We start from the raw sequence: 12,962 nt of genomic DNA on the forward strand, positions 1-12,962 counted from the left end.
GCAGATTACTAAAGACCAATTTGTAGACCTGTCCATGTGGCCTCTCTCAACACCATTGGTGTGACCTTGCTCATACTGCCTCTCTCACCACTTAACATTGTCCCTTAGATGTTAAAGGTCCTTATATTAATAGTTTTATTTTAGCTCCTTTACATTTTATTTTGTCCTGAGGAATCTCAGCTACATGCATGGTCTTCAATATATGCCGATAATTCTCATTCACATAGCTCTCCTGTTGGCTTTTTCACTCTCGTTTAAAAACAACCACTTCACTTTGCTGGACTCTACCTTGAATGCCTCATTTTCAGCTCACACTCATGCTGTGCCTTTATTTAGATTTGTTGTGGTTGTTTCCCCACCTTCTGGAAGCTCCTTACCTAAATCCTGTTTATTCCTTAATGCTTAGCACAATTTATTACTCTTGTTTCCATGGCACTACATTGTACTTCTGTTTTAGAGACTACCTTCCTCTGAAGCATATGACAGGTTCATTTACTATCCAGCCCACCAAAACTCAGTTTTTGAGCTCCTCTGTGTTCATCTTTTTATGGCTAACCCTCACCATCATGAGTGCTTAGTAAATGTTGAGTTGGAATGAATTTATTCCTACAGGTTGCACTTGTTCTCTCGCCAAGTGTTCTGGCCAAATAATTCTGGAATGATTTCCTTACCTTAAGGGAGTCTGATCTGGGAAGAGCCTGGGACGTGATGTAACTTCATATGCTGTAGAGCTGAATATTCATTTACTTAAGATCTTAGCTCCATCAGAAAGCAGTGAAAGCAGTGTTGATTCAGAGGCCGGGTATGGTGGCTCACGCCTGTAATCCCAGCACTTTGGGAGGCCAAGATGGGCAGATCACTTAAGGTCAGGAGTTCAAGACCAGCCTGGCCAACATGGCAAAACCCCATCTCTACTAAAAATACAAAAATTAGCCGGGTGTGGTGGCACATGCCTGTGATCCCAGCTACTCGGGAGGGTAAGGCAGGAGGAGGTTACAGTGAGCCAAGATCACACCACTGTACTCCTGGGCAACAGAGTTAAACTGTATCAAAAAAAAAAAAAATGCAGTATTGATTTAGAGCTAAGGTCACCTGATGCTCAGGCCAGTAATTTCTCCCTGCATCATGCTGTTGTCTAAGGCAGACACTGTAAAGCTCTACACTGCTGAAAAACTAAGCTTGAGATGCATAAAAGAACACATAGAGATGGGGAGTCAGTTCTCCATACATTTTGTGAGTAGAGGCATTGGTGTTTTGTTCCAAACTATCCAATCGAGAATGTTCATATAATGACAGCTTTGGAAGATAGAGACTATCTTCCTCTGGATCATATGACAGGTTTGTTTACTATCTGATACAGTCAAAATAGTGTTTTCCTCTGGATCATAGGACAGGTTTGTTTACTATCTGATACAGTCAAAATAGTGTTTTCCTCTGGATCATAGGACAGGTTTGTTTACTATCTGATACAGTCAAAATAGTGTTTCCCTCTAATGCGAAAGTCAGGCCAGTTTGCTTGTGACCTCATTAGATTTGGGCTGTGACGCAAACCCACTGCATGTGCAGTATCCACCTAGCTTGCCCTGTGTCACTCCCATGGGATCTGTGGCTCAAACTCATGTCGCTTGCTGTGTTCTAAATAATTAAGTCTGTTGTCTGACCCAGGAGTCTCATGTCTTCTGCCAGCGTTCAGAAAACTAGTTTTCAAGAAGGGTAACATCTTAGACCTTTTACAGCTCTTGACACAGAGCAATATTGAGAAATAAAATCAGGTAAAAGTTATTTAATATAGCAGTTCAATAATTTAGGCCATGGATCATCTCTGCAGAGAATCCTACCATGCTGCATTCTTGCTTTAAACCTTTCACCCTCTAAAACGATGCCCAAGAGCCAATGTTAGTCATGGTCTTTCTGTATTTGCTCTAGGTAAGCTGTTTCATAGCCTTCCAGGACAACACTTGCACAGGTTATCTTTAAGCACCAACAAAAGAAATGGAGAAATTTGAGCCATGTATCCTGAGCTCTGAAAGGCAGCAATCATCTTGACCCCAAGCATACACCATGTTCAGCTTCCTCCCCTTGGCCAGGTACCACAGCTACTTCTATCCCAGTGATCAGCAGGCCCTCCAGCATGAAGACCTTTGAGAAGGATCTATAGCTGTCAACTCCTAATATGATTTGTGCACTATCACCTTGAAGTAAACCAGACTAGTTATTTTCATGCTAAGAGTTTGAAAACAGTGCCTTCTTTCTGATGTCTCTTGTAGAATATTGGCAGCGGGATCTCAATTTTTACTTTATACCTGAAGGGCAGCTTTTTGGTCTGATAGTTATAGTGCAATCATTCATATTTTAAATCACAAATACCCCCACCTGTTGATGAAAACTCCAGTCTGTGGCATGGGTGTACATTCACTGCCTAAACCATCTTTGGCCAAAATTTGCGTGTATATGAAGTCATTCTACTTTAGCATACTCAAAGGCATTCCTTTAAACCATTTATCTGCTTGTACACAATAGCCAAAGGAATATTTGTTACTATGGCTGATGTAATAAACTATCATCACAAATTTAGTGGCTGAAAAAAACAAAGTTATTCTCTTTTACTTCTGGAGTCCAAATTCATGGGGCCAAAATGAAGGTGTTGGCATTCTGCTCTAGGGCAGGATCCGTTTCTTGCCTTTTCCAGTTTCTGGTAGTTGCCAACATTCTTTGGCTTGTGGCCACATCACCTCCAGTCTCTGCCTCTGTGGCAACACTGCCATCTCCTCTTCTGTCTAAAACCTTCCTCTTACATAGACATTTGTGACTGCATTTTAAGGTCACCAGATCATCTAGGATAATCTCCCCTTCTCAAGACCCTTCACTACATCTGCAAAGCCCATTTTTTGCCAACTAAAGTAACATTCACAGGTTGCAGGGATAAGGATGTGGCTGTCTTTTGGGGAATCATTACTCATCAGTGTGGTAAAGCTTGCAAGTAAATTAAAATTTTGTCACTTTGTTCACAAATCAATTTAGCAGAGGATGGGAATAGGACTAATTATAACCCATATCCCCACAACTCCTAAGTTATTTCCTTATAAATACAAATTCCATACAGGACAGTCTTGGGTAATTGTTATTCTATACTCCTAAGTTTCCTGGTTTGGCTATATTGTCCTCCTGTTATAGTCTTATGATAACAATTAGTTGACTTCTACAGGTACAAACTACTATTTAAACTACAATTTGAGTTCCCAGAGGGCAGAAAGTTCTGTCTGAACTGTTTTACAGCCAAAGTTGCTTTTTATTGTTTTGGGATGTATTCTCTAATTATACCACAATTTTCGAGGATAATTATTTCAGGTATGCTTTCTGAGAGACTCCATGTGGTTGAGAACTATGATCAATCTCACTGGTGAAACCAGATTCAAAATAAACTTACTTATCCACAGGGTCCATGTCTGATTGGCAAGCTTCCAGGCTGCTGTGCATGTATGGATAAGGTAGAGGCAAAGAATGAAATAAGTTGGCTCTACCAGCTCTCTGTGGAGCCTTGTTTCACAGTAGGAGGGGTGGATGCTCTCAAGAAACTCCACCACTCATACCAACAAACTTATTTTGCTTCATATGCTAACATTTCCTGTATGTTCCTATTTTCAAAGTTATTTTGAGTTCACAAGAGATTCACTGTGAATTTACGCAATAGCATAATAAATAAATAAACTTCCTTTTTTTTTTTTTTGAGACGGAGTCTTGCTCTGTTGCCCAGGCTGGAGTGCAGTGGCGTGATCTCAGCAGGTTCACTGCAACCTCCGCCTCCCGGGTTCAAATGATTCTTCTGCCTCAGCCTCCCAAGTAGCTGGGACCACAGGCGCCCACCACCACACCCGGCTAATTTTTTGTATTTTTAGTAGAGACGGATTTCACCGTGTTAGCCAGGATGGTCTCGATCTCCTGACCTCGTGATCCGCCCGCCTCGGCCTGCTAAAGTGCTGGGATTACAGGTGTGAGCCACCATGCCCAGCCTAAACTACCTATCTTTCTATTTAAAGAATAGATAGAAAAGCTTGAATGTAATATTTATTTGGTGAATTTACATGTGAGGTCATTTACAAAAGAAAGATACAGACAGATGCAGCTTTCAGTGCAGTTTCAAACATTTTCACAACAGGCAATAGTCCATGAGAATTTGGAATGACAGTATAGAATGGCACATGCTTCAGTTTCCTTTGTGTTTCTCTACCCAGCCCCAAGATGAAAGAAGGGAGAAGAGTAGAAGAAAATGTCAGTGTTAATGTAAATACAGCCATGCAAATAAAAACTTTTTTAAAGTCAGAGGTCATTCAGAGATGTAGAACATTTCTGTATTTGGGGGTTATCAGAAGGTGCATAATTTAAAAACAAAATGCAGCGGTCTCAAACTTCCCATCATCCAAATCATCTTGAATTATATTAACTGCACCAACTAATTAGTGACCTCCTCAATATTTTCCAAAGATTGACTTTGAAAGGGAGTCATTTCTAATAGTTTCTAAAAAAGATAGCATTTGTAGACAAATCTTTTTGGTTTCAACAGAATTAAGCACCCTTAAGGGGTGTAAAAATGCTCCTTTACTCCCAACAGTGTAAACCATAATTATAATTCGTTCTTAAATAAACCTCTCCCCATCCTGAGTATTTCAAAACAAAAGACCCCTGAAGAACACAACCCTTCCCTCACCAGAAAAATCTAGCATATAAGCAAAAGGATGGTCTTTAAAAGTGGAAAATGGAAATAAATCGTAAAGTGATTTCTAAGTAAGGAGGTGGAGTAAAGCTTAAACACTGTCAGTATCCCTAGTGAAGACCTGGACCTGGGTAGTTAGTCCTTAGAGATCAAGGTTAGCTCACTACAAAAAGCACTCTACATGTCCTCAGCATCTTCAAAAATAAGTGGCTCAAAATTCCTTAAGCACATGTAGCCATAGTTAAAGCACTAAACTTGTTATTTCAGGAAATACTATGCTCTGGCTCCAAGTCTTACATCCTTTTTGACCCTTTAGCCACATGTCCTTCACTAGAAATTTTAAGCTATTTTAATACTCCCATGTATCACACTTACTCTACCTTTATTTGGGTTTTACATATAAGCAATCTGCACTTTGATTTTAAAAAAGTTCTAAAATTTTTTAAAGGATGGGGTCTTGCTATATTGCCCAGGCTGGAGTGCAGTGGCTATTCGCAGGTGCAATCATCATGGCACATTACAGCCTCGAGCTCCTGGTCTCAAGCCTCTTGCCTCAGCCTCCCTAGTAGCTGAGACTATAAATAGTCTCACTGTGCCACTGTACCCTCTATCCTACATTTTTAAAAGCTCACCATTAAATAGTACTAATTATTATAGAAAATAGTCACAGACAATTATAAACACACTACTGTTTCATCTTACCTCTTTGTCTGGTCCACTCCCCCATCAATACTCAGTCTTCCAACACATATATCAATTAGAATATTTTGCATCTGCATAATTTACTGCAAGAAAATCTGCTGTTGTGGACTTTAAGAAGAATGTACACTATCCATTAGAGTGGAAAGGGGCCAAGAGGATTAATAAGTGCCACCAAGTTTCTAAAACTGCAGAATCAGAGGCATTGTGCATGCTGACAATGGTTTAAAGGGTCTCTCAATTTTACTTTAATCCCCCATTTAACCTTTGTTTCTTTCAAAAAATCAACTGAAAGCGGTTAACTGAATATAAATCTATTTTACAGCATTTACTACGTTAATTTAAAAATCAACATGCTGTAAAATACTTACATTATTCACACATATATATAAAGACGGAATCATCCAGAACATAATCAACTGCCAACCCCCATTAAAAAAAAAAATCAACAAATCAGTTTTTATTTGCATGGCCAATTATCATTTGTACTCTTTGCAACTTTATTTAAAAATCCCTTTAACATGTTCTAATCTTTTGTTGCACAGGGAATAAAAGCTGCAAGACTGCAAACTTCCTTCAACAGCCACACCCACAACACCTAGACATGAAACAGATGTAACAAATAACAACACCACAAACAGAAATACTGATTTCCACCATTCAACACAGTTCATGACAGTGTCTTTAGGGTTCAGTTGAAGAGGGGGTAAACTTTTAAAAAGAGGGTCAGTCTGCTTTCCCCCTGTTTTATAATGTTGGTGGTTTTAATCCGTATTTCTTTGCAACTTCTGTCTGGGCATGGGCGGCATCGCAAAGTGAATACAGATGGGCCATCTCCATTTCCGATTTGGCCAGGTTAATAGCTTTGTTGAACATGTCAATGGCTTTCTCCATGTTTCCTCTAAAAGAACAAAAATTTTAAGTCTCAGATTCAACAAGCACTTCACAATATTCAATGAAGGTTGTAAGTGATGGTACATGAAGTCTGACCACTAAGTTTCTTCACAATATTCAATGAAGGTTGTAAGTGATGCTACATGAAGTCTGACCACTAAGTTTCTACTATCATTCTAGTAAAATGCTTCTTTTAAAATAAACAAGAGTACCTACCACATTGAAAGCACTCAATGAATGTCAACTACTATTACAAATACTATGTGCTTACATTATATCCCTTGTATTCTGTGTTTACTGATAAGAACAGTCAGACTAGGGAAATTGATTGGCTTATTTAAAATCACAATTCTGTCTGGTTCCTAAATTCTACATGTTTCTACTGTTAACATGAGACTCCTTTAGAAAGCAGTGACATAATATCAGGACACTAATGACATGCAAGGGCCTTACCTTCACAGACTGATGTGGGCCCACCTCTTTCTGTTTCATCTCTTACCAGCACATCCCCAACCCCATGCATCTCTACTCTTCAGGCAGTCTATGTGAGTTCCTCACACCTACTCAATAAATACTCAGATTTATTGCCTCTGCCTGATTCTGGTCAAATCCACAGCTATCTAAGAACCAACTGTTTTAAGTAACTAGTATTAGCTACATATATATGCAATCCTACAAAGAATATTAAGTCCCTACTATATATATATACCTGCATATACAGAGTCTAACTGGCATACATGTTAGTAAGGTACATTTTATTGGCATATGTGCCAGTTAGACTTTATATGCCAGTAAGAGGTACCACTAGGGTGACTATATTTAATCCCCTATTATAATATATGGCAACATGATAGGCTTATTTTTAAAAAAACTTTTTTCAAGAGTTCATGTTCTGGCATTAGGCCAACAGCTAGCAGATCTGCAAAATCCTAGGATAATCTGCAATTTCATTTATTCAAATTCACTTATTTAATTGTAAGGTTCAGAATGGATTTTTTAAAAGTTCAATTAACATGTGAACAAAATTCCATCAAACCCTATCAGAGGTCTTTAATTAACCCAGGATCTATGAAAGCCTTAAATTAAAAGCAAAGTGTTTTTGTGTGCATTATTCTAAGAATCCACAGCTTCGCTCAAAAAAGATTAAGAACTACCACCCTATCCTATTCTAGTACAAGAATATTTTATTCACTTTAACAAATTAGCAATTAAGAAATAATTTAGGCTGGGTGCAGTGGCTCACACCTGTAATCCCAGCACTTCAGGAGGCTGAGATGGGCAAATCACTTGAGGCCAAGAGTTTGAGACCATCCTGGCCAACATGGCAAAAGCCCATCTCTGCTAAAAATACAAAAAGTTAGCTGGGCATGGTGGTGCGTGCCTGTAAGTCCCAGCTACTTGGGTGGCTGAGGTACAAGGATCGCTTGAACCTGGGAGGCAGAGGTTGCAGAGTCAAGATTGTGCCACTGTACTCCAGCCTGGGCTGGAGACTCTGTCTCATAAAAAGAAGAAAAAAAAACTTAATATTTACATGCCACTGTGGGTACAGAATGGTTAAAAGAAACACAATTTTTTTTTTTAAACCAGCCTATATATATTCTGCCTACTGTAGAGCAGGGAGAGGACTACAGGAGGGGCTGAATGATAGGGAATTAAGAAAACTCATGCTGCTTCCTGACAAATGATAATGCCAAGATCAGTGACTGTGGTATCAGTGATATATGAGCTCAAACCCTGTCTTCTCTATTGGCTTACTGTGCAACCTTGTAAACCTAAGCCCTCTGGGCATCAGTTAAATTAGGGATCATATAATCTCCACCTTTATAAAGATGGGGATGAAGATTAATTGAAATAGTACTTAGGAAACATCTAAAGTTTAGTACTTGGCCTAAAGTAGGAAACTCAAATGAATGGCAATACCAATATTAAGATGGTATACAATAAATCCCATATATAAAACAGCTGTCACCTTTTAATGGTGGATCTTAAGAGCAACTCTGGATAAACACTTACACAAAATAAGAGGTTAAGGACAGAGCTGCAAAAAATGTTCTTATCCAACTCTGATTTTAAAGAAAATTCAGGGACTCTGAGTTGATGTTGCAACTTGCCCAGTCATTTGGCTGGATGCTTCTTTGGAGGTGGGTCCAGATTTTCTGGCAACTTGGCTACCAATCCTTATGTCACTGCCTTAGCACATTTTTTTTTCCAACGTGAATAATACAGGTGAAAAGAGGAAAGAACATAACAGACTTTAACATGTATGTAATAAGAACAAAAAGCTAAATATCTATGGAGCTACCATACATTTCCTAACAGACTCCAGAAGTTACCTTTGTACTTCAATAGTTCCCATGGTTTCATAGGCAAAATCACATTTATTGTCAATTTCAATAGCCTTGCTGATAAGTTCCAAACCTCTATCCAGATCTTGCTTCCACTGAAGTTGAAGTAAACTGCAAATGCAAAAAAAAGTCAGATGTGACCATGGCCCAGTATCAGTAGGAATACACACACATTAATATGACTCAATTTCTGCCTTCAATGAACTTATAAGTTAACTTATAAGGAAAAACAAAACCTAAAGCAATATATAATCAGCATCAAATTGTGTTTTTTTTCTCAGCTTATATTGGTTTGCTAGTCTAAGTTCCTTATTACAAAAAGTGTTCAATGGTCTAGGCTCTATTACCAATCTTGCATCCCTTATTTTTCACTTTATATAAATTTAAGTGAAGTTTCTTAGATAATTCAAGTACGCAAGGACACGAACACTTGTGTATGCTTCCTATTTGGATATAAGCCAACAGCTGACAGGATGTTCAGTTTGAAATTAAAACCCTTAACATAGAGCAAGAATAGTACATTAATTTCTTTCTTTTTGTTTTTTTTGGGACAGAGCCTCACTCTGCCGCCCAGGCTGGAGAGCAGTGGTGCAATCTTGGCTCACTGCAACCTCTGCCTCCCAGGTTCAAGCGATTCTCACTCCTTAGCCTGCTGAGTAGCTGGGAATCAGGCATGTGCCACCACACCTGGCTAATTTTTTGTAGTTTTAGTAGACACCGGGTTTCACCATGTTGGTCAGGAGGGTTTCGAACTCCCAACCTCAGATGATCTGCCTGCCTCGGCCTCCCAAAGTACTAGGATTACAGGTGTAAGCCACTGCGCCTGGCCTCCTTAACTAATTTCTGTAAGAATGAAAAGACATCTAGGAGCATTAAGAAGTTTGTCAATTAACTTCTCTACCACAGTCCCCTTCCTCAGTGGCCAAAATAAATACATTTTATTACTATGCAAGAAATTTATTATCTCATTGGAACAATCACAAAAATACATACCCTTTATGAACATATGTTGTAGCATTATCTGGTTCCAAATCAATACATTTATCATACATTTCATCGGCTTTACCAAACTGTTGTTGATCTGTTAATGCCTATGTGAGGAGATACTTCAATTATATTAAGGTAACCGTCAACCTAAGCAGTTAAAAGTATACTTATTATTCATTATAAAAATTTACTTCATTTATTCATTATTACAAAATTATCGCGTTTTGGGGATACAGACTGATTTACATTTTACATCTTAATTATCGGAGTTTTTAGGTGGCACTGCTATAAATATGAAATCTTAACTATCCTCTTTCTTCAGCAAGTGGTTAGTTATATGCCACGGCAGATAATCTCTGGTAAACTGTTCAATACAGATAATCCCATTCTTAGTCACAGCTCTAATATCACATTCTCATAGGTACAGTCACATCACTTATTCATAATTTATCATAATACAGCCCAAGGGAATTTTTTTTTTTTTTTTTTTTTTTGAGATAGAGTTTCATTCTTGTCGCCCAGGCTGGGGTGTAGTGGCGCAATCTCTGTTTTCTGCTACCTCCGCCTCTTGGGTTCAAGCGATCCCCCTGCCTCAGCCTCCTGAGTAGCTGGGACTACAGGCGCCCAACACCTTGCCTGGCTCATTTTTGTATTTTTAGTAAAGATGGGGTTTCACCATGTTGGCCAGGTTGGTCTCGAACTCCTGACCTCAGGTGATCCACCCACCTCGGCCTCCCAAAGTTCTGGGATTACAGGAGTGAGCCACCGCACCTGGCCAGGGAATTATCTTAAGGGCAATATTCATTTGGAAGTATAAGTTAAGATGTATGTGTTAAATGTCTTCAGAGCTATTTGTTTAAAATTATTGATTTTTTAAAAAGCAGCTATAACTGCTTCAACTAATATATCTCCAAAAATAATTCCCTAATATTATCTATAATACCTAGCCCATATTCAGTTAACCCCGGTTATTTATAAGATGACTTTTAAGAAGTATGTGAGTCATTATATTTAGCTGTATGGCTCTTAGTCTTTTCATATCTAAAATAAGCCAACTTAAATGAAATATTTTAAAAATCGCTCTTAAAAATATCAAAGAAATGTAGCCAGCACATCTTCTTTATAATAAAAATCAGAAAGATATAGAAAGTAGAAATATTTTTATAGCTTCCATCATTGTGAGCATGGATGCCTTCCTGATATATTTATCTATCTCTATTTACTTCCCTATTTGTTTTCTTTCACATGGTTGAGTTCATTTTGTATGCAATTCTCCCTTTAATAATAGGCAGTGCTGTATCTTGCTTTGTAACTTTAATGTATTTGTAACTTTTAATGGCTGCATAATATACCATTAAGTGAGTGTACCACAATTCTGCAAACATAATTCAATTTTCTGTTAACATTTAGGATTTTCCCCAATTGTTTGTCATAGTTAACAATAATGTAATAAATACTTATTTTGAAAACAAAAGAAGCAGCTATAACCAACTTTTTAAGACAAATCCCACGGCTGAAATGGAAGGCACAGTTCTGTGGATATCAGACTATGCTCAAGCTGTAACTTTGCGAGTTGGCCAGCATCTACGCCAAAGCTTTGAGGGCCAAAAAAGTTACACTAAGTACACATACACATACACACACACGTACTGTATGCATATATAAAGTTACATATACTATATAGTGAAGCTAAAATTAGAAAACAGACCAAAGAAAAGAAATTTGAGTGCAAACTGACTGTAATAATGCTAATGCTGATGAGAAGACAGCTCATACAAACCAAACCTATCTTGAAGGCAGAATGGTAATAGGGAAATATGCTATTGGGAAAGTTCTGCAGAGGAGTTGTTCCCCAGTAGTGGTTGCTATTCGGTGGCCTTTGCTCTTCTAGATGCTTAGAGAAATCTGCACCAAAAAAGCCCTTCTGAATTCCATGACAATGATGAGGATGTTGCTGTCATTTCCTGGTTTGTTACTAATTATAAGGCATAAACTCAAGTGTACCCATTCATACGATTAAAATGTACACTTTAATGTAGTTATATATAAGACCTACCTCTAAAGAACAGATCCAACACAAATCAATTTTCTCATAGTTCCACCCTCAATAAACCCTTAAAATCCTTGTGAAATTGTTCTTATAACCTGCCTACAGATACCATGAAGGAAATTAAAAACAAAATAAGCATCCTTAAGAATGGTTTAAGGAGAGGGGTCAACCAGCGATGGTATTTTTTTTTTTTTTTTTTTTTTTGGAAATGGAGTCTCACTCTTGCCCGGGCTGGAGTGTAGTAGTGTGATCTCAGCTCACTGCAACCTCCGCCTCCTGGGTTCAAGCAATTCTCCTACCTCAGCCTCCTGAGTTGCTGGGATAACAGGTGTGCGCCAAACCACACCCAGCTAATTTTTGTATTTTTAGTAGAGATGGGGTTTCTCCATGCTGGCCAGGCTAGTCTCAAACTCCTGGCTCAAGTGATCCGCCTGCCTCAGCCTCCCAAAGTGCTGGGATTGCAGGCAGGAGCCACCACACCCAGCCAGGGGATAGTAATTTGTTATCGTTTCCTATTTCTGTGCTGTGGGGAAAAACCCAACATGTCTTTTGTAATTAAAAAGAAAAAAAAAAAAAGAAAAATAAATTACATAGAGCAGCAGTCCCCAACACCTTCCCAGCACTTTTGGCACCACGGATTGGTTTTGTGGAAGACAATTTTTGCATGGATGGGGGTAGGAGGAGGAGGGATGATTTTGGGATGAAACTGTTCCACCTCAGATCATCAGGCATGAGAATCTAATGCTGCTGCAGATTTGACAGTGACAGGAGGTGGAGCTCAGGTGGTGATGCTTGCCCAATGCTCACCTGCTGTGCAGCCCCATTCCTACGAGGCCACAAAGCAGCTGTACCCCTGATATAGAGTATTGAGATGGCTAGTTTATGTAGACACCAAAACCAATTTTCAGCTTTAAGAAAGAAAACCGAGTCATTCAGAGATCTTTTATTTGAGGGGAAAATGTATGACCGTCACTACAAGAAGCTAATCATTTTCATTTAAATGGATGATTTAAAACTAAGAAGTTTTCAAGAATTTCAGACTACAATAAAAAAATTCAGATTTAAATCCTGCTTTCCATAGCTTCAATCCTAAACCAAGAGAGTTTCAGGAATTTTAGATAAAGCAAAGATAAATTAAAATAAACCGTTACAACAACCTAGCCATATAAAAAGGCAGTGACCAGATAGAAAGAAAAGCCTTTCCATGGATATTTTCTCCACCAATTGCATACGGTAAATTTTCCTAAGGTAATTACTTTTTGCAAAACCAATCCAA

At 38.5% G+C, this 12,962-nt stretch overlaps 1 protein-coding gene across 1 annotated transcript in view; it reads right to left on the reverse strand.

Moving 5' to 3' along the window:
* Positions 1-4,052: 4,052 nt before the first annotated feature.
* Positions 4,053-12,962, reverse strand: part of TOMM70 (translocase of outer mitochondrial membrane 70) — a 37,865-nt gene continuing 28,955 nt past the window's right edge. The window contains exons 10-12 of the mRNA XM_003821912.7: positions 9,643-9,740; positions 8,638-8,760; positions 4,053-6,311 (exon numbers count right to left, since the gene is read on the reverse strand). Of these exons, the coding sequence (XP_003821960.1) occupies positions 6,158-6,311; positions 8,638-8,760; positions 9,643-9,740 (375 nt within the window). The 3' untranslated portion in view covers positions 4,053-6,157. The remainder of the gene's footprint in view (positions 6,312-8,637; positions 8,761-9,642; positions 9,741-12,962) is intronic.

Source organism: Pan paniscus, chromosome 2 (genome assembly GCF_029289425.2).
Source record: "Pan paniscus chromosome 2, NHGRI_mPanPan1-v2.0_pri, whole genome shotgun sequence".
In the NCBI taxonomy this organism is placed as follows: Eukaryota; Metazoa; Chordata; class Mammalia; order Primates; family Hominidae; genus Pan; species Pan paniscus.